General features: G+C 36.5%; 5 protein-coding genes, 1 long non-coding RNA gene and 1 pseudogene across 7 annotated transcripts; 4 read left to right on the top strand and 3 right to left on the bottom strand.

Annotated features, from left to right (window-relative positions):
• Positions 1-1,396: 1,396 nt before the first annotated feature.
• LOC130724224 (uncharacterized) lies at positions 1,397-3,361 on the bottom strand. Its single transcript, XM_057575411.1, has 2 exons — positions 2,783-3,361; positions 1,397-2,149 (listed from the first exon to the last, which is right to left on the bottom strand). Exons 1-2 carry the CDS (start codon positions 3,237-3,239, stop codon positions 1,479-1,481), a joined length of 1,128 nt encoding a protein of 375 aa, XP_057431394.1. The 5' UTR covers positions 3,240-3,361; the 3' UTR covers positions 1,397-1,478.
• A 2,398-nt stretch (positions 3,362-5,759) lies between these two features.
• On the top strand, positions 5,760-7,037 carry LOC130726208 (protein DESIGUAL 2-like). The gene is made up of 3 exons (XM_057577440.1): positions 5,760-5,954; positions 6,051-6,256; positions 6,680-7,037. Exons 1-3 carry the CDS (start codon positions 5,856-5,858, stop codon positions 6,903-6,905), a joined length of 531 nt encoding a protein of 176 aa, XP_057433423.1. The 5' UTR covers positions 5,760-5,855; the 3' UTR covers positions 6,906-7,037.
• Positions 7,038-7,078: 41 nt separating this feature from the next.
• On the bottom strand, positions 7,079-7,690 carry LOC130726209 (putative 4-hydroxy-4-methyl-2-oxoglutarate aldolase 3). Its single transcript, XM_057577441.1, has one exon. The coding sequence runs from the start codon at positions 7,688-7,690 to the stop codon at positions 7,184-7,186; it is 507 nt and encodes a 168-aa protein (XP_057433424.1). The 3' UTR covers positions 7,079-7,183.
• A 2,014-nt stretch (positions 7,691-9,704) lies between these two features.
• On the top strand, positions 9,705-14,521 carry LOC130726210 (uncharacterized). Its single transcript, XR_009014745.1, has 11 exons — positions 9,705-9,832; positions 10,140-10,295; positions 10,404-10,474; positions 10,563-10,637; positions 10,744-11,968; positions 12,123-12,309; positions 12,989-13,060; positions 13,147-13,212; positions 13,321-13,392; positions 13,859-13,952; positions 14,255-14,521. It is a non-coding gene; the product is annotated as an uncharacterized LOC130726210 (long non-coding RNA).
• A 2,674-nt stretch (positions 14,522-17,195) lies between these two features.
• On the top strand, positions 17,196-17,727 carry LOC130725794 (putative 4-hydroxy-4-methyl-2-oxoglutarate aldolase 3; annotated as a pseudogene).
• Positions 17,728-20,249: 2,522 nt separating this feature from the next.
• Positions 20,250-21,453, top strand: LOC130722391 (putative 4-hydroxy-4-methyl-2-oxoglutarate aldolase 3). Of its 2 annotated transcripts, none has more exons than XM_057573096.1 (2): positions 20,250-20,410; positions 20,829-21,453. In XM_057573096.1, the coding sequence occupies exon 2, from the start codon at positions 20,844-20,846 to the stop codon at positions 21,342-21,344; it is 501 nt and encodes a 166-aa protein (XP_057429079.1). In that variant the 5' UTR covers positions 20,250-20,410; positions 20,829-20,843; the 3' UTR covers positions 21,345-21,453. The 2 variants fall into 2 exon arrangements, with proteins under 2 accessions (XP_057429079.1, XP_057429080.1); XM_057573097.1 differs by having other exon boundaries at positions 20,286-20,410; positions 20,835-21,453.
• Positions 21,454-23,056: 1,603 nt separating this feature from the next.
• LOC130722390 (GLABROUS1 enhancer-binding protein-like) lies at positions 23,057-24,647 on the bottom strand. The gene has a single exon (XM_057573095.1). It carries the CDS (start codon positions 24,577-24,579, stop codon positions 23,275-23,277), a length of 1,305 nt encoding a protein of 434 aa, XP_057429078.1. The 5' UTR covers positions 24,580-24,647; the 3' UTR covers positions 23,057-23,274.
• Between the last annotated feature and the right edge of the window lie 1,829 nt (positions 24,648-26,476).

The following is a 26,476-nucleotide window of genomic DNA, read 5'->3' on the forward strand; positions in this document are numbered from 1 at the left end:
CTTTTGCTTTATTATACGGTGAGGCCTAATGTGGACCACTTTTAAAGTGGTCTAATTTTAAACAACTTTTTTTAACTTTCTATAATAGGTCAACACATCTTTTTTTAAAGATATTTAATATATGACAAATTTTTAATGATATTTTTTCTTAAAAAAAATAATGTGTTGACCTGCTATACCCAGTCAAAGTAGGTGGTGTAAAATTACACCACCTAAAAATGGTGCATATTAAGTTCTCCTTTATTCTACTAGTAATAGTGATAATAAATATTGGCATATGTCACTCACTATCACTTGATAATGTCAAATCATATCATGGGCCTTTTGCAACCCTGGTTTGGTCCAATTTTACCTGTCCACACCACTCAAGCTATCCTTGTTTTCCTTGTCATTTAGGGTATGGTTTGGTTTAGTAGAGAATGTCAGAAGACAGAAAATAATGAGAAAGAAAAGTCGATTATTTAAGTTGTTTGATATAAGAGAAATAAAGAAGAAAGAAATTAAAAAGAATGATATGGAAGTTTAAAATTTAAGAAGACAGAAACCCTGTTTTTATAAATTATACTTATATTTTTATCCCTAAAATATATAAATTTTATATGTTTGATAAAAGGTGGTGATGGATAAGATTGGAAGTGACAAATAAATAAATGGCTTGGTCAAATCTCTTCTCAATTTGAGAGGATGAGGAAGAGGTGTGACTCCACCTAAAACTTCTTTCTCTCTTATTTTACCGTAGATAATAACAAACCAAACAAAAGTGAATGACATCCATCTTCCGTGTTTCTCTCTTGGTAGTATTTAAAATATTTATTTCCGGGTGTGTGATGGATTCTCAAGCATGTAAATTATTTATAAATTCTAAAAAATTTATTTTCATGTCATAGTGGAAGAGTTTTACATTTCCATTAAATAAAAATTATTCCACACTGACACTTCATTCCAATACATTTTTTCAATTTTTTAAGAAATCATTTTTAAAAATATTTCTGGAAATAATATATACAAGACGAATATAAAGAAATGACGTTCCTTAGGAAATTAAATTTCATTTAAAAACTTGAAACAAACTCCTATCTAGGGTGAAGTTTTCAGCCAAGCAAACACTAACCAAGAATCTTCTGCATTAAAACATAAGGACAAAAAAAGTTGTCCGGAGGAAAGAAATTTTAGTATATGAAATTATATATTCTATTTAACTAATAGACAAACCACCCTCCTTAATGAATAATAGTATAATGCCATCAAGCATCCAGACAGACTGTTGTACAATATTATTATAAGCTTATCAATTTAATCTTGTTTCCTAAATAAGATTGAGATGAAAAAAAATGTATATAATTGTTTCTTGCTTGCAAATCTGAACTTTTTTTAACTCCCATCGGTTGCATTGGTATTTTATCTATAAATCACTATCAAGCTCTATAATATTTGAGAAGAATGACAAACTCAACATGACAACCTTCATGTTATAGAAGCTAGCTACTTATCCTTAAGCTTGAGTTGAGCCTTTTAATTTCCACTGTTTGTGGCTTGTAGATTACCACAAAGCAAGGAAGCAAAGCTCTGGGACTCAATACATAGAGTTCCTCAAAATCTGAATGATTACTTATTTTTTCTGCCAATGAATCAAACTCTGAATGATCAACCTTTTCTTGAGTATGAGGAGAATAAACTATCCCAGCTATCACTCTGCACACAATAACTGTCTTTCTTTCAAATTGTCTCTCATTAGATAGCACAATGGAATCAAATGCTTTTGCACTTGTGGAAGTGGTGTAAACCCCTAATGCACATTGGAATTCCTTGTTGGTGGAGAAGCCATGCCTCAGAATTTGACATGCACCACAATGGTCTAACGTGCAGAGGCTATAAGAACTGTTTGTGCCTAGAGAACATGCAATGTTTGTTCCATGGAACCTTAAAAGTTCATTTCCATCAACTAAGCAACGAGGGTGATTCTTTTGTAGCTTTTCAGCCTTAATCTTCACCTTTTCCCTGTATTCCTCAAAGCAAGCAAGTGTCTTTGGCATGTTCTGGACTTTTAAGATGGAATCAATCTGCCCCAAAATGTTTTCAGAATTAACTGAACTTGTTCCACATATTGTTTCTATAATCTGCCTAGATGAGTCTTCTTGAAGTTCAGTGACTGCAAAATAGTACATGTTAATAAACTAGGTTCTTAAAAGTACTTCTTTCCACCACATAAAAAATTATATCCTAAAAGTGCTTTCATTCATTTAACTATTTAAGTTCCCTTCAAACTATGAAAAGCCATAGTTTACACAAATAACATAGACAGCAATCAGATGCTCTTATTTCCAATACAACACAAACGAGAAAAAACAGTAGTGACCTTATATTATCAAGTGTACGTGCTAAATGCAAAATTAGGCAGAAGATATTGAATCATTGACCATGACATCAGAATTCAGAAGCTCACATTGCAGAATCTAAAAAAACCAGTATGATACATAAATAACAAATTAAGACAAAAAACTCAGTGGCAGTTTTTCAAAATTTGATTTTGTAAAACTTGAAAACAAGATGAAGAAAACTGTTTAATCAGAGCTCTATTCACTAAACAAGCAATAAAACCTGCACAAAGTGCAGCTTTCAAAGAAATTCAGTCAATTGATTTGGCTCAAACATGGCAAAGAGAAGTTATGGCAATTAACTGAAACATCATATGAACAAAATATTAAACAATACTAAGATTCAGAAGCACAGTGAACAACAAACTAAGACATGTCTGTTCAACTAGGAAACTGTTAGACATTACCTGAATGGTTGGAGATATGGTGTGGTTCAACAGCATCAAGATTTTTCAGTTTCTCACCACATTTCTGACATATCAACATTGAAACAACATCAGAAGAATCTGTCTGATCCAACATACTTGTAGTTGTTGGTGCTGTCCTTCTTGTTCTATGAGAAGAACCTTCTGAATCTTTGATGCTGCCACTGTTGCTTTGAGGACAAGGAGTACAACATCGACAAGTGTCACTGTTTGAGCCATCAAGAACAGTTTCATGGTTTTTGGGATTGAAACTTGATGATTTTCTTAAGTTCCTCTTGCTTTCTTGGATGAAAGCTTCGATATTTGAGTGCTGCTCAAGTGTACCTGAACCTGAGTGTGGTTTCTGATTACTCCTACTACTTGTCTTTGGATCATGAACTTGTTTTGGGTTTGCTTTGCACCTAAGAGTCCTCATCAGAGAAACACAAGTCTCAAGCATTCTGCGTCTCTCTTAAACGTTCAATCTATTCAAAAGGCTTTGAAAGAAGAAGAAATATGTAGAATATTTCCACGTCCGATTCTAATTGCAACATAGTTCCTTCACTTCCTTCATATGCAAGTTGTTTTCCCCCCATAGGCTCTAATATCATGTTATTGACATTAAATATCTCTGATTTGCTGCTATTTAAAATTCATTGTTGTTTTAGCTATTTTATAATTGGTAGAATATTATGTGATTAATAAAATATTATGTAATTATTAGAATTTGATTGCTTCTGATTTTTTTTTTCTTTTTTGTTAGTTTTACTCTAACAATTATTTCCTCTCTTCTAAATTTTTTTAGTATAACTCAAATCACTTTCAAAGAAAAAAATAGTATAACTCAAATCATTTATTTGAGTTGCCATTAACTTTATAATTTGAAGCCTTTAATTTAACAACTTCAGAATCTCTATTACAACTCCCGATTCAAGCAATCTCCTGGAAATTTTATACCATTTAAGGCTAGACATTAGCTTCTGATCTTTGAACAAACAATCCATGAATTCCAATAAAAAAAAAACAAATAAACAACTTTATATGGTGCTTTCACAACCATGAGAGATTTAGTAAAAAGTATATCCCAAAAGTCAGTGATCTTTGTACATGAGCATCAGGCAAACAATTTGAATTATTCAAACCCCTCTGGGTGGCCCTAGAGAAAGATTTATTTTGTTCTTTTGAGCCATGAAAAACTATGATGTACATAGGAATCACAGCCCTTGGTGACATCCGTATTCTAAATTGTCTCTAGTTTCAACGGTTTTCAATGATTTCTTGCTCTGAGTATATTTCTTACTTAATACATCCAAATCATTCACCAGTTAAACAACTTGCTGTCATGTTCAGCTGAGATTATTTATGGAGAAATAATTCCTAACTCAATAGTCTCACAGCTACCGATCGTGAGATACAATACTCACTAGTCATCTATCTAATTATGTAGTTTATCCAAATGGATATGCTTTTAGAGTCTCTGATTTAGATATTTGGTCTCTTTGGAAAATCAAACTTAGTACTTCTGATATAATAAATAAATTAGAAAAAGGAAGATCCTACAGAAAAAAAAGAGGCTGAGCAAAATGGTGGCCTCGACACAGTGATAACTCCTAACATTCAAAGCAAGACATACAAGCTGCCCAACTACTCTTTGAAGTCAGATGCCCTTACCAACTTTAGTCAAATTGATTGTAATTTGTGGCACCTTAGATTTGGTCATACTTCTCATAAAAAATTGATTCCATTCAGTCCAAACTCCCTCTTGATCAGAAGAAATGCTCATGGTTTCTCTGCCATTCTGGTCTATATTGATGATTTGTTAATAGCAGAAAATCAACAATATCAAACACTTGTTGGATCTTTAAATTCGTTGGATCTTTAAATTCAGTATCAATGATCTTGATGATCTAAAAATATTTCACAGGCTTGGAAGTTGCTCGATCAAAATAAGACATTGTCCAGTATCAAAGAAAGTATGCACTGGATTTACTTGCTGAAACCAAGTTAATTAGTGCCAAGCCTTGTTCTACTCCCATGGATCCTGCTGTTAAGTCACATAAAAAATTTGGTCAATGACTTCCTGATGCTTCTAGCTCCAGAAGACTTATTGGCAGGTTGTTCTATCTCACAAACACTTGAGCAGAAATTACTTATGCAATGCATCATCTTAGTCAATTCTTATAGTGTGCCACTTATGTTCATTATGAAGCTGCTCTCAGGATTTTATGATTTATTAAAAACGAACCTGCCAAAGGTTTCCTTTCCCCTTCTCAATCTACAGTTTCTCTGAAGGGATTTAGTAATTCAGATTGGGGAGCATGTTTGGATACTCGAAGATCAGTTTCGAGTTACTGCTTCTTCATTGGTTCTGTTTTAGTTTCTTAAGCAAAGAGCAATTCACTGTCTCAAGATCCTCAAGTGAAGCTGATCGAGTACCGTGCTCTTGCGCAAGCCAGTTGTGAAGCTCTTTGGCTAACATACCTGCTAGCTGATTTGCATCCTCCATTTTTGTTCCCTATTGTGCTTCTGCTGTGACAATCAATTAGCTCTTCACATTTGTCACCAATCTTGTATTCCATGAACGCACAAAACACATCAAGATAGATTGTCATCTCATACGGGAAAAGATTCAATTGGGAACACTTACAAGGAGTTCTTACATTAGCTGGCCACATTACTATGATTTCAAGTTAAACTAAAGGTTCTCTTGGAATGTAAAGAGGTTCTCTAGGAATTCTTATTAGCTGGCCACATTTGGAAACCAGAGAGAATGTCACTAATTAATTCATTTGGTGCTAAAAGTACTGTGCTTTCCGTGTCCCCCAGTGAAGGAATATTGGAAAGCCAAATACAAAAGAAGAATAAAGTAAATTATGTGAAGCTTCCATGTGTTGATCACATCTCATCTACTATATGATGATGATTCCCAGAAAGCGTGGTCCAAACTTTATTCTTATTCCTCCATTTAAAAATGGTACCTAGTGCTTCACTTCTAATAGTCCAAACTATCAACAATTAAGGTATACACACCTAGCTATCACATAATCGATCTTCTTAATTAGTGTATCAGGAATCCATGGCCAAAAACTTTGGTTTCCTTGTCTGTATACTTGTCATGGTGTTGGATATTGTTGCTGGCATACTTGGAATTCAGGCAGAAATAGTTCAAAACAAGGTACTCATTATATCTAGCTTGAACTCTCATTCATTCATTGTTGCTAAACATTATATTAATTAATCATTAATCTTTTGTGATGATCATCAAAAACAGGAGAAGCAAATGAAGGTGTGGGGATTTGAGTGTAGGCACCCTAGCTATCAAGCTTTCAAGCTAGGAGTTGCTGCTCTCATTCTCTTGGCTCTGGCTCACACAATTGCTAGCTTGCTTGGTGGCTGCATTTGTGTTAGATCCAGAGAACAATACCAATCAGCTACAGCCAACAGACAACTAGCAGTAGCTTTTCTCATATTCTCATGGTGATTTATTAAGCTCTTTATTAATTTTAATGTTAAATCCCTTTTTCTTTCAGCAATTGTAATGGTTAGAAATATAACCATAACCATTGAATGCGTCATTTACACGAGAGCTTAAGTTTTTGGGATTACCGACTCATAACATGGTATCAGAGTCTTTACAACTAAATGATTTAGAGTTCGATCATTGTCGCACAAAATTCTTAGACTAAAATGTTAAATTTCAACACATGGTAGATGAGTGTGTATTATTCACGCTTCAAACCTAAATGACTTTTGCACGAGAGAACATGTTACAACTATAATCATTCATGGTTTTTTACTCAATAGAACCTTTTGGGATAATTGGTTTTTCACACTAATAGTCGATGTTTGAATTACCCTAATACACTAGATGATGAACATGTTGGTGTTGTTAATTTGCAGGATTGTATTAGCAGTTGCATTCTCTATGCTGATCATAGGCACATTGGCCAACTCAAGATCAAGAAAACCTTGCGTGTTGTATAACCACCACTTCCTATCAATTGGTGGCATCCTGTGTTTCATCCATGGACTCTTCACTGTTCCTTACTACGTTTCTGCCACAGCCACCAGAAGGGAAGAAAAGAGGCAACCAGGAAACCCCGGGCCCGCCATAAGACACACTTGATAATCATCATTTAATTATCATAACCAAAAGATTATACTATATAATACCTCCATTTCAACAAAAATATTCAAATTGATAGATGTGATGTTTTGTTTATTCTTTTTCACTATATAGAATATTTATTTGATTGAATGAAGAGTATGATTGTTTAGTGATTTATAAACATTTAGAAATAATAATATAAAAGTCATAATGTATTAAAAAAAACCCTTCTGTAACCAATGTGGTTTGAGGGTTGATCATATCTTTAATCAATATGGACTTCTAACACGTACAATTCAGTTATGTAATATCTGAAATTTGGAGACAAGGACACCGTCGTTATCTGCATAGAGCCATTCTCCTTCATGAATCGTTGCTCCTGCAACATGAACAGGGACATGCTTTTTTCCGGTGCCTTTTTTACCAGGCCTGAGAGGATATGAACCCAAAGCCATCACACCGATATTGCCACACTCATAAATGTCATCCACATCTCTAACACAGCCATTTACCACAATCCCAGCCCAACCATTGCTATGTGCCAACTCCACCAAATGTCCTCCAATCAAGGCACGCCTCATGCTTCCTCCTCCATCAATAACCAAAATTTTTCCTTCTCCTTTCGTTTGAAGAACCTCCTTAATCAATACATTGTCTTCAAACACCTTCACAGTTACAATGGGTCCGGAGAATGTTCGAGCCTGCCCATAACTCTGAAACACTGGATCTAATATCCTCACTTCGCCACTTGCTATTTTTTCTGTATTAACGTCACAAATATCTGCAATTGCTAGACCACCCATGCTACTCCTGCCGGCAAGAATCAAAGAGTTATTACAAATTAATCAGAATTCAAAATGCTTATTTTCGAGTTGCACCATATTGAATGAAGAAACCAATGGCAATTGCTAGCAGGTTTGATTGATTCATACTATTCTTTTCCTCTTTCTTGTATCTCATTTCCACCAATCATATTTTTATTACATCACATATCATATCAATAATTTCTTTTTCTGTGGTTGTTATTTCTACCATAAACTTATGCATTGGTAGTCCTAATCATGGTTTTAGAAGGAAAACAGGGTTTTTATTGTTAATGACACATTGACACATAAGGTTTGAATTGGAGATAACATGTTTGGTATGGTGCTTAATTATATAGGAAAAAAAACAAGTATACTAAACAAATAACCGGTTGATGCTTACGCCGAGACAGAGAGAGGAGAAATGAGTTTCTGTATCTTCAAGTTCAATCCAGCACCGCAAGAAATGTTGAGGGATGAGATTGGTCGTCAAGTCTTTGTTTGATTTTATAGAAAAACTAGATGTAGTGACAATTATTATTAATTAATAAGGCATGCACAAATCAAGTTGATTGAGTATGGGCAATATCATGCTTTAAAAAATTTATTGATCTACACTAATTATCTACCGATTTGAATTTGAATTACTATTATTTTCAATTTACTAATAATTGATAGCGCAATTAAAAGAGAAAACGTATTTAAAAGAGATATTGCAATTAAAGAAATATCAATGTGAGTGCCATTGCAGAATTAAACGAGATATTAATCTTAGCACAATTAAGGGATGACCACGTAAATTTTTAGTTTCAGTTTTGAATTTTTTTTAAATCACATTTAGTCATTTCTCATATAATTGAAGGAATTGATGTTGATTGCTTTGGAAATTGAATATTTGCTTTGTTGCCTATCTGCTTGATGATGAGGAAGTCTAATTTAGTTGGAAGGGAGGCTTAAATGAGATTGATATTATATTTACTATGTAGTTCTCCTTGGAAATTACCTTTTGATATGTAGTGTCTAACCCCTTTTTCCTCCCCTTTTTCGATCTGTCTAATTCCTCTCAAATTATTGCACCGAACAAGGAGATTTCCCCATAAAGTTGTGAGCTTTACAGTTGATTGGGGGTGGGTATGTGTGGTGGCTCCTGCAAATGAAGTTTGATGTGGGTCAAGAGAGAGAAAAAGTCTTAGTGCTGGTCTGGGACTATTGATGGTGGAGACTGGGGTGGGCGGAAAAGTTAGGTTCTGGAAGTTGAAGGTTGAAGGTTTCAATGGTGGCTGGTGGTGGTGCGGTGGAGAGAGGAGCAGAAGAAGAAGAAGAAAAAGGGAGTTGTAGTTGTGAGGTGGTGGTGTTGTCAACATATGAAGAAGAGGACTTGAGGAAGATGGAAAGTTATTTTATGATGCTGATAGAGTTAGGGATTAATTAGATTAGAGATTAATTAGTTAGGTATTGATTTTGGGATTTAGTTGTTAATTAAAATTTATTAAAACAGCTGGCATAAAGAAAAAGAAAAAATACATAAGCATGAAACACGCGTAGGGATTTATTTATTTTACAAAAAATCCAAGAATCCCAAATTAGAAAAAAAAAATCATTGTCTTATTTTCATACGTCATACAATTTCAGGGCTCTCTAGAGTATTTAAGCCTTGAAACATTAACATAATACTGTGCATAGTGCGCTAGCTATCACTACTACAGAAATGACATTTTGCCACGCCTCAATTGCCACGGTTATAGGCGGAACCGTGGCAAAAGCTCAATTGTCACGGTTAGAAGCGGAACCGTGGTAATAGAGGACAATATTTTATTATTTTTTTAAGGGACCGTGACAATAGATACCCCTAAACCTTCTCCCCTCTATCCCACTCTCCACACTCCAACCCTTCAAAACGACGGCGGCAGACCCAAGCTCTCTCTTCTCGAGGTCGACCTCGCAGCCTCTCTTCTGTTCACGGCGACGGTACCATGGTCTCGCTTATCCTCTTCGTGAGGTCAAGCTCGTCACTCTTCCTCTATCATCTACAGGTCTCTGTCGCGTCTTCCTCCTTCGTTCTTTTGTTCTCCATCGCGTCGTTCTCTGTGGTTGTTCTTCGTCGCGCCATCGCCCATCATCGTCATGCTAGAGTCGTTTTAGGTATGCATTTCTGTCTCTCACACTCTCTCCCTCCCTCTATCTCTCACACGGCTATTTTATTTGCTAGCTAGGGTTTCAAGGGACCAAGGTTAGAGAAGGAGTGAAGGAAATTTTGTAATCTTTTTTGAATATGATGATATGAGTAGTTGAAATTGATTGTATAGGTTCGTATCTGTGTTTATTCGATTGTTGAAGTGTGTGAATGTCATAGATATACTTGGGAATTTCTTTGAATCAATTCAGTCGAAAAGTGTTTGATTTTTGAAACTACTAATCAATTTCTTGTAATTTTCTTTTTTATGAGCAGTGGCTGCTCTCCAGGACCTATACAGAACCTTGAACTACCCACCAGAGCTTCAAGGATGGAATGGTAGTGATCCTTGTGTATAACTGATGGACTGGGACACCAGGCTCAAAATTGCGATTGGATCAGCCAAAGGACTTGCTTATTTACATGAGGATTGTAAGTGATATGCATGCTTATCTTCTCTTAAATAATCAATTTGTGTAGACTTTTTTTTTGTTAAAAGGATGAAATCATTGTTATTAACTTATGGGAAACATCAATCAGGTCACCCTCGCATCATTCACCGAGACATAAAGGGTGCAAACATTCTAATTGAAAACAACTTTGATGCCAAAGTATGTATATCAAATTTCATGAGCTAGAGATATTTTAAGAATTGTGGCTCTTGATTCCTATTGGTAATCATTGGTTTTATCTATTCAGGTGGCAGATTTTGGATTGGCAAAGTTTAATCAAGACACTAACACATGTTTCTACTTGTGTGATGGGAACATTTGGGTAAAATACTAATAAACCAAACAATTCACAAAGTTTTATATCATTATATGTGTATGTTTCTGTCTGCTAATACCAAATTGGTCTAATCACTTGGTTTCTTATTCAGGTATTTGGCTCCTGAGTATGCATCAAGTGGCAAATTAACTGTGAAATCTGATGTTTTCTCATTTGGTATCATGCTATTGGAGCTCATTACAGGACGACGGCCGGTAGACAACACTGGTGATTATGAAGAGGATAGTTTGGTTGATTGGGTAAATTACTTCAAAGTTCTGAGCTCATTTGCCATTCTTGTGTGGAGTCCTTTAGCATGCTCTGGGTCATCAGTTATACACCTGTAATGAAACAAACAACTCTATAGTGTAGAGTAGACAAATTAAATTTTATCTATATTGGGTTTCATCCAACTAAATTTAATGTGAAATCTCGGGTCATCAACCAAATTTTGTTTGAAGGAGCAGCCAAATAAGTGGGGCTTTATGAGTTTCCTAGTTTACTTTGTAACTTCGTCCTCATGCCAAATTATATTGTTTCTAATTCATCAAACTTGCATTTCCTTTGGGGAAGAACTGTGACTTGTTCAGAAATATTTTGACTTTATCTTTGCTGGTGAAGCACGTTGTGTGTAACCTCTTGTTCTCATTTTCTTAAAAACTTCCGTTCAGAATCACATTGACTAATATTTTCTAGTTAGGTGTGCTCTTGTGTTTGTTTTCATTTTCATTGGACTTTTGTTCTGAAGCACATTGTCTCTATCTTTACTAGTAAAGAACATTTCATGTTTGCAACCTCTTTCTGATTTTCATTAGACTTGTGCTACCTTTGGGTAAGAACTCTCCACTTGTTCAGAAGCATTACTAGTAAGGCATGTCTTCGTTATCCCATTGCTCATGTTTTCATTAGACTTCTGTTTCCATATAGAGCAGATCTCTTGCTTGTTCACACTATAGATACTTACATTTAGAACTAGCACCCCAACTCTTGCTTGAGCATTTCATTTTCCTCACAGGATACTGAGTGCTCATGTTCCATTTCCTATAGAATGGTCTAAAGTCCTATACTAAAACAACTCTTGTTTTCATGTTTCATAACTTGAGAATAACATGCTTTCAGTCATCCAATCTTAGTCTATTTTATTGTAAATTTGCCAACATTTGGGTTTTCAAATATGAAAGTTTAAATATTTGTGGTCTGATTTTATTTTAAGAATTTCTATTTGAAATTATTTGAGCTGCAATTGTGCACTTTGATCCTAAATCAGCAAGCTGAAGCTCTTAAGCAACTGGGTCAGAACTTCAATGGTAGTTCTATCAGTTCTTCCCACAGTCCTGGTAATGATTCATTCAAGAACATATTTTTTGTTTTTCGTTTTTTTTTTTCACTTTGATATGGCTTTGGCTTTTTAGTTGTTGGGGAAGCTTTGAGTTTTAGCATGTCATAGTAAATTTTGCATTTATTTATAATATGTTTCTTTTGCCTATTCAGATGAAGGAAGGTCCAAAATGGAGAAAGGCAAGGGACAGATGAAAGTCATGAAACAGACATAGCACAGAATGTTGTCTCTCACAGGGGACAGAGATTGTTAAAAAGTGTGGTTGCTGTTGCAGGGTTCTAATTTGGATTCTGCAATGATGTAAAAGATGATAGCATGGTAAACTTCTACTACACCAAGGTGATCATATTCATATTACATCTCAAAAAGTGTTCAAAATTGAAGTACTTAAAATGATTATCACGTTTAGTTAGATCTAAGCAGGGTACATTCACATCCTAGTAGAGCTAGCGCTCCTTGCTAGAGTTTTACTTTTATTTATACACAGGACTCAAACATAAGACATTAAGAAGATGGAACAGAAACTGCCTGAAAAAAAAAACTGTGAAGGTGGGTAAGAAAAGGTCTATGGGGATGGCTATGAGCCTATGATAGTGGCTATGCTCATGGGTTTGACCATGGTGTTGGCTACGGCAGCAGGAAGGATGTATATAGGAACTATGATGACAACAACATCAGTAAATACTCTTAAGCATGGCCATGGCTCTGAGCTTGGTCATGACTACATTGACAGTGGATATGGCTACTATGAAAATTATGGCAGTGAATATGCTTTTGGAGGTTATCATGGTGCTTTGGAGTGTGTTAGAGGACGTAATATAGTTAGTCTTCACAGTTATGTAATTGGTTAGGAAAGCTATTACATGTTAGTCTGCTAGTTGATCAGTTTGGTTTAATTTTGTTATTATGCTCCAACTAATTCTGTTTTGAGAGATTAACTTGTACAAGGTTTATAATATACCCTTCATTGCCACTAATTAATGAACCCCTTAATTACCTACTTTTTGTCTTTATGCAGCAAAATTCAAGGATTGAACATCACTAGGTATCTCGGAGGCTTGCTTCACAATCTACAAAACTTGAAGCATATGTAAGTAATTGTGTATATATTTCAAGTTGTTCTGTTTCACTGTAAACATATGTGACTTACTTGTTTCCATATTCTTGTTTATTTAGGGATGTGATTTCTAACAACATAGTTGGTGAGATACCATATAGTTTGCCACCCAATGCCACACATATGTAAGCCTATTGTTCTGATGATTTTTTCCTTCATCAGTGAATTCTATTTGTTTATGTGACCCTGTGTCTTCAGCAGTGAGTTTTTCTGATGAATCTTCTTTATTGCAGAAACATGGCTTGCAATTATTTGAGCCAAAATATCCCTCATTCTTTACCAACCATGAAGAAACTGAGACTTCTGTGAGTCATTTTCTTATTGATTTTAGTCCACTGGTTGCTTATTTTGTCTTATGTTCTCATTTTTGTTGAGTGAGATATAGTGATTCAGTTTTACAAATGACTGTGAGGTGTGAAAACTTTCAGGGTCTTGGAGTTTACTAGTGTTTTTTTTATCCTATTCATGTATAATTTGTTTCAGTGTTTAATTTGAGCCCATGCCATTTTCCCCATTTTCCACATGATTCATGGCATCGGGGAATTGAAAGTATGTAGTGGTTTACAATTGGATCATTTCTTAGATGGAAAAAACAATCTATAGTCAGGGAATAACTTGGCCATGCCATTTCCCCCATTTTCCTCATGGTTCATGGCTTTTCTACCATGTCAATCAGTTTGCTTGCTTGCTTCACCATTTTTTTCTCCTTTTTTTCCTAAATGTACATACATAACTTCCCTCCCTCTTACCTCGTGTGTTGCTTTTTTGAAGGCTTGGTCCCTTGGAAAATCAACTCAAACAGAGCAAAGTAGCAACACAAGGATATACAACTCATAGCCCTACAATAATGACAAGGCCTAAACAGGTGACATGCATTTCCCTTTTTTTCCATGTTACTTCTGGTTTACTACTTAGTGCTTTGCATTTAACTAATATACATTCCTCCCTCTCAAACGACCCGTTTCCATGATTTATTTGCTACATGTTTCTTCCTAGAACAAAAAGGGTTTGGTTATTTTTAGCTTTATCAAAGTGCATGTAAACAAAGTAGTGGCTTTGACATAGTGTTGCTCAATTGTGTTTGCACTGTTTAAATTTGGCATTGTAGTATTTTTGTTTCGGCTTCTGCTGTGCTGTTGGTGATGGACTGCTGTTTTTCTGCTACAGTGTGCATTATGGCAAGTTGTTGCAGATGCTCTACTCTCCCTCGCGTCTTTCTGGATGCAGCTAGATCCGATTCTAATTCCAACAAAACTTTGTTAATTCATGCTTTTAACTGATGTAGCTTGCTTTAATTTCTTGAGAGAGTATGTTCTCAACAACAATTAGTATTGTTTTAGACAAATTAGTAAAGTGACATGGATTTTAGTATTGTTTTGTTATTCAAGGCTGGAATATTTGAGTAATTCTGTTAGAATATGTGAATGTTGTTCTCAACATGAGATTTTATGAAATTTATTTTTCTTGAAAAAATGTACTGCAATTTATGCATAGACCAGATCAAATAAAAAAAAACATAAATCTGGTCGTGGTAATTGCACAGCCCAGGTGTACAACATATTGCCACGGTTAAAAAACCGTGGTACAAAAGCCTCATATTGTCACGGTTACGTACTTGACCGTGGCAATATGTGGACTCTATTGCCACGGTTGAGTGGGTAACCGTGGCAATATGTGGACCCTATTGCCACGGTTATCCTTTACCGACTGTGGTAATAGGCGAATCAATTGCCACGGTTCGCCCTTGAACCGTGGCAATTGAGCAATTGCCACGCAAGCTATCGCCACGGTTAAACCGTGGCTAAAGGGCGTGCGGAACCGTGGCGAAAAGCCTTTTCTATAGTAGTGTATTATTCTTTTAAGTTTTAACAATCAAGGCGTGTCTTTTTTGTTTTTCAAGTTCTTTTGCAGATCAATTTAAACTCATTGTCTCCTAAATTTGTGTTGCTTTGAATTAAATGGTGAGAGTAATTATTAAGGTTAATTTTAGGGTTGGTTGCTTCATGAAATATGGGTTGAATCATCAAATCCCTCTCCCCGTTATTGGTCAGAAAGATTGAACTAGCTTGCTGTTCTCATTTATGCATGTTTGTAGACCGAAGGATTCACAGACTAATTATATTTTCACACCTTATTTTTGAGGTGTGGAGAGTTGGAGGAAGAAAGAGATAGGAAGAAATGAGAGAAAAAGTAAAGATGTGATAGATGATTTGATTGATAAAGAAAAGATAAATAGATAGAAATGAAGGTGGAAAAGAAGTGGAGAGGTGTGTATATATCATTACTCGGATTCACATGTAGCAGTTTTAATGCTATGAAATCCCTAATTGTAGTTGCTCTTTAATTTCGGTCTGAACAGTAATTAATTACTGATCAACTCAGTGACATTATCAAGATTTTGGATACATGTGATGTGACTATGTTTGTGCCTTTGTGGAATATGGAAAACGGGCAAAGGGGCGGCATGTGACTGCCAGTGAAGCACTTAGTGGCATCCTAAACCGCCAGAAGTGTTACGACCCACCACTAAAAAGTGCACGTCAGTGGCTCTTCATTGAACTATGAATTGATTAGCAGAAAAATATTGTGAAGCGCGTGGTCCAAATTGATCTTATAGTGTTCGTAAATCAATGGTGGAAAGGAATATATGATTCTAGGAGAAATTACAGATAGGAAGCGAGAGAGATCAACAGACAATGAGATATGAGAGAATAAAGTTATAAATAGTAAATACTACTATATTTTATTGAGTATCATACGGTGTTTTCTTAAATAAACTTCAACATATTCTTATAAGAGTAAACATTAAAGAGATTTCCCAAAAGAGGACTCAGGAACACAATTTGCTCATCCAAGCGCGTGGGAAACTTTTCCCTTACGTCGTACTGGTATATTCTGTGATGGCTGACCTCGATGATACAATTATCCTTAAAATGGTTAAATTGGTGTTTCTCTACCTTTACCTTTAGAGTGATATAAAAATAAATAAGAAAGAAATAAGTGATGTGTGATGTGATAAAATAAATAAGAAAAATAGAAAGAAAAATATATGAAAATAATAAATAAATTAAAAGAAACAGGAGTGTAAGAATATTAAAGTTCCTTTGACCTAATACACATGCACCTCACATTTTAACAGATATATTTATATATAGAAATTAAAAAAAAAAAGAGAGAAATGAATGATATACTATATGACATGATATAAAAAATGTAGTGTACGCGAGGAATGGAAATCATTTATCTTCAATCTTTATCTCTACCTATGTCCTTCCTTCCATTAATAAAAACATGACACATTATTTGAAATTTACACATGAACAAGAAACTGTCAAATACTTACTTAGCTGTCACAAACTCACTAAGTTAAGAAAAAAGGAATTACAAATACTCATCGGATTATTATTTGACGCGGTATGGGTTGGAGGAGTTAAGAATTAAAAAAATTAAAATTACACTACAACCCTTCTTCTTTTTTTGTCATTGGAATTTGAGTGTTGATAAAGTAATAGTAATTGTTAATAGTAGAAAATGGGTAACATTGATTTTACTTGATAACATGAAGTTTTGGTCTTTTTTTTCCGAACAATTAACACGCTCTATAAAAAAACTAATTCAGTCCTTATTCTTAGAAGGAAAATAGTAATAAGTAGTAAATAAAACCAAAACTTCACATGTGAAGTCGTTATTCTTAAAAGGAAAATAATAATAATAAGAGTAAATAAAAGCATTCCACTAGCTAATTTAACTACTTCATCAGAGCTGGTATTCTAAAACACGTTTTTACTAATATTACTGAAGATGACGTGATCAAGTCTATCCATTTTTTCTATAAAAGCGACCCATTGATCGAAGGCTTAATTCCTCATTTCATTTACCTTGTAGCCGAAGACACATAACTCAATTCTGGTTCTGCTCTCTCTGCTTCGGTTTGCTTTCACAAGTTAATTTTGATTTTTGAGTATGTGTTCTATATATTACTATTCATTAATTGAATTCCTTATCTAATTACCTATAACATTATGATTCTCGATCGTTAATTAATTATATATGACTTTTGATTTCCATGCATACCGTAGCTGCTGCTGCATAACATGGGTGGTACTGTACAACTCCGGCAACGACTGACATTTGCGACACACATGCCGAGAAAATTGCAAGCGGCGAAGTGAGGATTTTGGACCCGGTGTTCCAGAGCTATGGTTAGCGCCTAGCGTTCTCAGGCCCAATTGTGACCGTGAAGACCTTTGAAGACAATCAGCTGACTAGGGAGCTCGTTAAGTCGAATGGAGAAGGAAGAGTGCTGGTCATTGATGGAGGAGGAGGCAAGAGGACTGCATTGATGGGAGGAAAATTGGTGCGGGCTGCATGTGACAATGGTTGGGCTGGGATCGTCATCAATGGCTACATAAGGGACGTGGATGAGATCAATGAGAGTGACATCGGTGTCAGAGCTTTTGGTTCATGTCCACTCAGGCCTGCGAAAAATGGCGTCGGAGATAAACACGTCCCAGTTCATGTTGCAGGGACATGGATCCATGAAGGTGAGTGGCTGTACGCTGATAAGGATGGGATCCTTGTCTCAAAATTTGAGTTGTCTATCTGAAATTCTGGAAGATTCAGTGCTGCATGTTCTGGTTTAATTTATTTTATAAAATAATTAATATATATAATCAGTCAATCAGATCATATATATTTGAGAGGTAATTGATTATAAGAGAAGTGATGATGATGAATTCAATTGTATGTCCATTAAGACTGGATTCTGCTACTTTGCTGATCCTTTAATTTGTACTTATTCTGTACCACAGTCTGGACTGTGCAGGTTCCTTTTATATTAAATAAATAAAAAGCATATATATATATATATATATATATATATATATATATATATATATATATATTAGTGCCTTGGTTGTTCTTTAATTTGTTTTGTTATATGACTGTTGATGATAATTGTAAGATTCATTCATACTATCACGATTTTTTTACCTTAATTTTCTACTTATTTCTTTCTTATTTTTCAATTAAATTACACATCACATTTTTTACTTTCTCTTTTTTTTTATCTCTCCTCCCTCACATTCTTTCAACCTCAATATCAAGTGTGAACATAACAAGATTTAAATTGTACATATTTGAATTTGATGAATGAAACTTTTTCTTTCTATATGAAACATATTTTTAAGTTGTGCATGGAAAATTGGCACTAGTTTTCTTATCAATATATGTTTTTTTTTAAATCTTATTAATGTTGATAAACGAATAATTATACATTCACACCTTATTTTTTAGAATGTGAAGAGATGGAAGAAGAGAAATAAGAAGAAATGAGAGAGAAAATAAATATGTGATATGTGATTTGATTGATAAAGGAGAGAGAAATAGATAAGAAATTAATGTGGAAGAAAAGTGGAGGGGTGTATATATCAAAAGTTCAAAACTCATTGATAAACTATCAATTCTTTTTTTTTTTCAACGGTTCTCTCTGGGTGGCTGTTAGGGTTTATAAGGTGCAATACTCAGTAGGTCTTGCACCGGTGCAAGAGGTGTTTATAGCCACAGAAATGGAATATCCTCTAAAGATGCCAAACTTGTAACCTACTAATCCAGTAATTTTACTTTTGTAATTAATTATAATATTTTTCAATTTGACATTAATGTCCTAGGTCTCCTTCACTCTCCTTCCTCCTCCTTCTCCCTTGTGTGATGCCGCTCAGTCACCAGGCCACCGCCCCCGACCAACCTTCCACCGTTGTGCCACCGCGGCGGCGGCGGTTGCAGAGCTCCGACGCTGTGGTCCGAAAAACCACTGTAAAATCATCTCTTTGCCTTTCCCCCTTTTTCTCCACTCTCCCCTCTTCAACCTCTCCCCCTTTATGGGTTGAGGAGAGAGAAAACCCATAAATGTTGCAATAGATCCATCATAATCTCAGCAAGCAAAATGCAAAAATCAGATCCCACCATTTTTCCTTTGAAGCATTGACTAATCTGATCAAAACTAAGAACTGACCACTTGTGTGAAGAATCTTGAACAGAGAGAATAGAGAGAGATTTTCAGTGATGATGACCAGTATCTTTGTCTGGACCATTGGCAGTCTCCTTGTCTCTGCCGTCATCGCGAGATTCATCATCCTCATTAGGGGCTCAGGGATTCTAACGTTGATCTGGGTTTTAAAGATTCGAACGTCGATATGGGTTTTCAGGCAGATCTTGGTTTCAGGGATTCGAATGCAGATCTGGGTTTTGTGTTTGTCGCTTACTCTTCTTCCTCACTTTCCTCCCAAACCCATCTCACTTTCGACCCAAACTCTGGTATTTCTCTGAGACGCTAACCCAAGGTGGAAGAACCTTGATCTCCATGTTCTTCTCATAGCCATTCCTCCCAAACCCATCTCATTCTTTAATTCTAATCGCTCCCGGTTTTTGCATTTTAGGCATTGATCATATTGATCTTCATCTATGAATATGTGGGGTCATTATTTATTATAACAGATTGTGGAGTCTGATTACTTTTATTTTATATATGCTGAATCGTGTTGTGAGAAAGAAGATTGTGGAAAAATTATAATTAGATACTTAAATTTTTTGATTGATTGAAGATGGGCAGAATCTACTCCCAAAACCAAATCTAGATCACGATATTGAAGGGACAAGAGAGAGACAGAAGGGAGAGGTAATGTAATGGGAGAATGTAAAATGTAAAAGGGTATTTTTGTAATCTTGATTTTTTATTTTATTTATCAACAGGTCACTAAACCCACCATTGTAGGTAATTTTTGCCCTTGTATGGTGCAAGACCTAGGATGCACTTGCACCCTAACAGCCACCTTCTCTCTGCGCGAAATCCGCATTTGGGCTGCTTATTCAAAAAATGATTAAAATACCACAAGACCACAACCAAGCAAAAGTAACAATTAGGGCTCAATCATGTGGCAAATGTGATCATCAAGTTCAAAAGACCCAAAATGGCAATGAAAGCCCATTATTGGTTTTTATATTTAAATAATTGTTCATCAATATCAATATAATGCTTATTTGACAAAAAAAAATTGGTTACAGGAGGAAAAGTACTTATTTGACTAAATAGGTTAAGATTACATTAAAATAAATTTACCGCAAGTTTGGATATTTATCCTCATAATTACTCTTGTTTTTTCTCCTCTGAATTAACTCCACTATGTCTCTATCCATATTTCTCTTCTATAAAAGCAAACGGAGCCCCAAGTACCAATCTCATTCCTCAACGCAATTCATTCGGTGCCGGGTTGAACTTGAAGATACTTTCCCACAGAAACTCAATTCTCCTCTCTCTGTCTCCAGGTAAGCATCAACGATATTGCTTCCACAAATTTTGAGTAGCTGATCAATCATCATATTTAGTTTTTTAAATCCATTAAAGCAAGTGTAGTTGTTTGTGTTTCAACCTGAATACTGTGTTTTAAGCCTTCAATTTAACATGTTGCTACCATGCCAAACAAATGGGTCATCTTATCTTCAAATCAAATGGAGTCCCACATCGTTTTTGGACAACCACACCCTTTTCTTCCAACCAAACTCTATCAATAGCAATCCAAATCAAGTTTTTCCTTCTAAAACCATGACTTCTCAATGTATGGTAGCAATTGCTATTGGTTTCTTCCTGTTGTTTTTCATGGTCAACTCCAAAGTAAGCCTGATTGATTTTGAAATAACTCTTTGATTCCACTGTTTTTCACGAATTTGAGGTCTGTTCATGTAGCTGCAGGAAGGTAACATGGCTGCTCTACCAACTGCAGATATTTGTGACTCAAATGCAGCATCTTTAGTGAACGGTGATGTGAGGATACTGCATCCAGTGTTCCAGAGTTATGGTCAGACCCGGGCATTCTCGGGCCCCGTTGTGACGGTGAAGGTGTTAGAAGACAATGTTTTGGTTAGGGAGGTTCTTGAGATGAAAGGAGAAGGAAGAGTTCTGGTTATTGATGGAGGAGGAAGCATGAGGTGTGCATTGATGGGAGGGAATATGGTGCGGTTGGCACAGAGTATGGGTTGGGCTGGGGTTGTGGTGAATGGGTGTGTTAGAGATGTGGATGAGATCAATGAATGTGACTTTGGCGTGAGAGCTTTGGCTTCTTATCCTCTCAAATCCGGGAAAAAGGGCACTGGAGAAAAGCATGTCCCTGTTTATGTTGCAGGTGCATTGATTCATGAAGGAGAATGGCTGTATGCAGATAATGACGGTATTCTTGTGTCAAAGTTTGAGTTGTCAACCTGAAATTCTGGAGGTGAATTGTATTGTATGTTCAGTAGGATGAAGTCATGCTGTACTGGTTTATTTATAAAATAAAAGTTATTCACATGATGAATGACCGAATATTTCACAATTTCTTGTGTGAACATTGCCTAAACACACTTGTTTAAACATGTGACAAAGGACAACGTCCATGGTCTTAAAACTTGACTAAATCTCCTATCCTACCCACAGGATTTGAGGCAGCTGATAAATCTGAATTTTCAAAAGATATTTCCTCACCAAATCAAACAAAACTTGCTCACAAATTATCGGTGATCAATTTCTAAAGTACTTTCCCAATTTGCTGCTTAGTCAAACTAAATCTCATTGCTTTGCTTGGTGGGGATCAACTTTCCACCCACCAAAGTCTTGAGAGCGATAGGTATAGCCGTAAAACAAACTTAGACAATAGATCGACAAGAGTGATTCTAAAATATCAAACCATGGCAACCACAAGAGTGATTATAAATATTATCAAACCATGGCAACCAATGCTTGAACCCGTTAGTTCTGATCCAAATTGATAGTAGGAGCGCATGCCATATGATGTGAGGCTATAGTCAACTCAACAACAACAATAAGTTCTATGGTCATAAACAATATCTGCTATTTTAGGTTACAAACAAAGGGTACACTGACAAAGAAATATATACACTGATGGTTAAATAAACCTGGTCTTATGTTTCAATATAGTGTACCAGTTGTTTACCTAGTAGAACAGTTGATCAAGAAAGAATAAGTAATTACTGCCACAATCATGAAGATCAATAAACACCACTTTCTCTTTATAATCTGATGGGGCCTGATAATGATAGAAACCAGAAAATTAGCAAGAGTTTATTGATAGAACCCTAATTCCCAATTGGGGATTGGGGGAAAGATACATGAGAGAGATACCAAACACCCTCTCTAACCCTAGAAAGAGAACCACTTCTCTCTCTAAACCCAATTCCTAACTGAATACAAAGATACCCCTAACTCTCAAATGTCTGTTATTTATAGGCTACATGCCTCAACAACATTCTAACTAACTCACTAAGTATAACTAACTAACTAACCCCTAACCTTGAGTTCCTATCATAAAACACTCCACACTAGCAACTTTCATTGGTAGAAGCATTCTAACATGAGAGTTTTCCTTAGCCAGGATTGAGGAATTTGACAGACAAAGGCTGATTACAAACATACATACCACACTAGCAACTTTCATTGGTAGAAGCATTCTAACATGAGAGTTTTCCTTAGCCAGGATTGAGGAATTTGACAGACAAAGGCTGATTACAAAAATACATACCACACTAGCAACTTTCATTGGTAGAAGCATTCTCACATGAGAATTTTCCTAGGCCAGGATTGAGGAATTTAACAGTCAAAGGCTGATTACAAACATACATACCACACTGGCAACTTTCATTGGTAAAAGCATTCTCACATGAGAATTTTCCTTGGCCAGGATTGAGGAATTTAACAGTCAAAGGCACACAAGGATGCCACCTAAATATGAATCCTTCAAAGTTCAAACTAATATACTCCTCAACGACAATGAACATCAACATAGTTGAGAGAAAATAAACAAGCAGGTCAACATGACTTCAAAAACTAATATCATGATCATTACAAGAAAAAGGAACCACTTTAGTTTAACATCAATACAATTCAAGCCATATTGACATATCAGCAACAGAAAGATCAAATTATCTAATAGAAATCCATGATTACTTGCAAAATCATAAGGGTTAAAACAACCCAAGAAGTATTCAACCAAAGATGCTCAGACACCATATATAAACCAAGACCATGTAAACAACCAGAACATTTTCATACTGCCAAAAATTAAACAGCTCAATCTAAAGACTATCCGATAGCCACAAATAAATTACAGAGCATATAAAAAGCTATACCACACACAATCCTAATTCTTTGATGACTTGAACGCCTCCAAAATCAACCTAGTCTGCTCGTCAATCAGTTGAGCACGCTTAGCAAACAGCTCCAGCTCCGCAACCTGTATCTTCTTCCACCTTCCATCCAACTCGGCCCTCTTTGATGCTCCAATTAACTCCAATCCCTTCTTCACCACATCCTCATTCAGCCCAGTCACACCGTAACGAAACATTTCACTCAAAAGCACACTTGTATCAGCCTTCAGATCAGTGTCCACCACCTTTCCAGCAGATTCCTTCACAATCACCACTTGCATGTCGGATTCCGGTGGTGGTGGTTCCTGTCTAGCTTCGCCTTTCGCTTTCTTTGCAGAAGAAGCCACATTCTTGCTGCTACTAGTGGCTTCCTTCTTGGGACTCTTTGCAGGTTTGCCATTAGCCTTCGGCTTCTCTTCCGCGGCTGCTGCTTCATTGGCTCCACTTCCCCATACCTTCTTGGCCAATTCAAAAGTTTTCTGATCATGGACTTTGGGGAATTTGGGGGTCTCTCCATTCTTCCCTTTGCCTGCAAGGGTCTGAAACTTCTTCTTCAGCCTTCGAACCTTATCCTTCACCTGAGTGCGGGTAGCATCAGCTTGAAGCGACCTGATAACGAAATCGTAAAAAGCATCAGGGTACTTCAACGGGTCATTCCCAGTTTTCGAAATGAAATCAGCAAGCCCCTTGAGAATGGCGATCTCATCCTCATCGGACCACAATCTCGTAAACTGCTTCTTGGAGTCGTTCCCGGACTTCTTCCCGTCCTCCTCCATCTCCTCATCGGAACCAGCGGCGGCGGCGGGGGCCGAGTCAACTGCCTTCTTCTTAGCCCGTTTGGAGTCTCCGGCGTTGGCATTGCTCTCGGCGGCGCGCTTGGCTGCCGATTTGGCCGGAGCCGGGGAGGGTTGAGCCTTGGGCTTGTGGGTCTGGGTCTGGTCCATGGGCTTGGTGGCGAGGGGTTTGACTTTAGGGTTAGGAGTGGGAGCGGATGCGGAGGGGGCCTGGTCGGAGTCGGTGTCGGACTCAGAATCGGATTGGGTGGCGGAATCGGATTCGGGTTCGGGTTGAGGAGGTTTGGTGTGGGAGGTTGTGGCTGCCGGAGGGGCTGGAGCGGTGGTTTCATCCTCCTCCTCCTCCTCAGAGGAACCTTCTTCTTCTGAGGAAAGTTCTTCTTCTTCTGCTGCTGCGTGTTTTACTTGAGAGAGAGGTTGGTCATCTTCCTCCTCTGATTCGGAGGAGGAAGACGCGGTGGGTGGATCTTCGAGAGGAGAAGGGCGCTTCTGCTTCTGTGCCATGGTGATTTGGGATTAGGGTTTTGGAGCAGAAGCGACAGCAACAGGGAGTGAGAGAGTGGTGAAGACTAACCTCACCGAACACAATATATAGGCACAAACAAAGAGGCATAATAGTAATAGAATGGCTTAATTGCACTTTTGGTCCCCCAACTATTGTCTTCCTGCGAAAATCGTCCTCAAACTTTAAAATTAGCAAAAAATGTCCTCCAACTATACATGCAGTTGCACTTTTGGTCTATCGTTTACCTTCCGTGAGAAAACTAACGTGAGAATCTGATGTGGCTCCCTCACGCGTGTCTCACGTGACTTTCTTCAGAGAGCTTGATGACTGGACAAGTCACATGCTTCTCACGTGACTCTAAAAGGCTCCAACGGTCATCTCCCTCCTCCATCCTCTTCTTCACCATGGAACTGTAACACCCCACTTTTCGATATTAGGTTATTTATTATTTTATCTTAATTATTATTATGCTATATGGTATTTGATGAATTATGTGATTTTATTAGATAATTAAGTGATTATGTGATATATGGAGTGAGTAAATTATTTAAATTATATATGAGTGATATTTGTGATATAATTTAAATCTTATGTGATATAGTATAAGATTTAGATAAATAAGGTTGTTAGGTTTTTGTGTGAGTAATTGAGAGTGGGTCCCATTAGTATGCCTATTTAAGGGATATGAGTGAATTAGAAAGAGAGAAATCAGAATTTGAGAATTGGAGAAGTTAGCAGAGGAGAAGAAAAGAAGCGTGAAAGAGAGAAGGGAAGAAAAGAGAAGAAAAACCTAGAATTTGATCTTCAAGAGGTAAGGGTTTGAATTCATGTTTTATGGATTGGTATGATAGTGGATAATGATAGAAAGCATGATTTAGGAACCCTAGGATGCAAAAATTCCCAAATTGAAATAGTTAGGGTTTGGCTTTTAGATGATTTTGGGGGTAGATGATAGGCTTGCATGATGCGCAGAAATTTACGTTCTCTTGTACCCTTTTTCGTGCTATGTTAATGGCCGAATTTGAAGAAGTAGTCTTGATAAAAGTTGTAGGTTTTTCTGTTACGAAACTTTTGCCACTGGTTTCATGTCATTCCGACGTCTGTAGCTCGAGTTATGTGTATTTTAGTGAGTATAGGTTAAGCTGTCTAGTTCCTTACGAACTGCGGTTAGTGTACGATTTTTCCTGATTTTTGTACTTTGAATTGTGACTTGAAAATTTATAGAGGTTTACAAAACGTGTATACGGAACCATGATAAAAAAATTAGATTTTTCTGAGTATATTTGATAATTTACATTTGTTTAATAGTTCATTAGATGTGTGGTGCGCGCGCATGGCGAGTTGTGCAGTGAGATGTCGCGAGATGGCGAGCATGAGCATGTCGCGAGTTTTTGGGAAAATTTAGAGAGAAATCCAGTCTTTAGGAAATAGTTGCAGAACCTGTTATATATGAATTATATTTAATTTACATCTATTTTTAATAATCATTATATGATGTTGTTTCTGAATTGATGTTATGTTTGAGATGCTAAGTTGTTGTGATTGCAAGTTGTATAATTGATAACATGTAATATGTGTTTTGTGCAACTGGTGATGAATATGCTAAAATAATTAGGACTTGGAGATGGTCTGAATATGCATATGTTAGTTGAGTTTTGCACAATACACTGCATAGTTGTCAAGAGGCAATGTTTGCTAGTTCTCGTGGAGGCTAGTGACTTGTCCCAAAACTGGAGTGGTTTTGAAGCCTAGAGCGAGGGCTTTATTGGTGGTTATCTGTCTGGAGTGGACGCGGTGATACCGCTAAGGATAACAACTTTGGTACCAAAGGCATTTGCACGGGTCTCACTTAAGTCATATGTGTTATGGTGATATTTTTGGAGAGATTTGATGTGG

The sequence above is a fragment of the Lotus japonicus genome, chromosome 6 (assembly GCF_012489685.1).
Source record: "Lotus japonicus ecotype B-129 chromosome 6, LjGifu_v1.2".
Lineage (NCBI taxonomy): Eukaryota > Viridiplantae > Streptophyta > Magnoliopsida > Fabales > Fabaceae > Lotus > Lotus japonicus.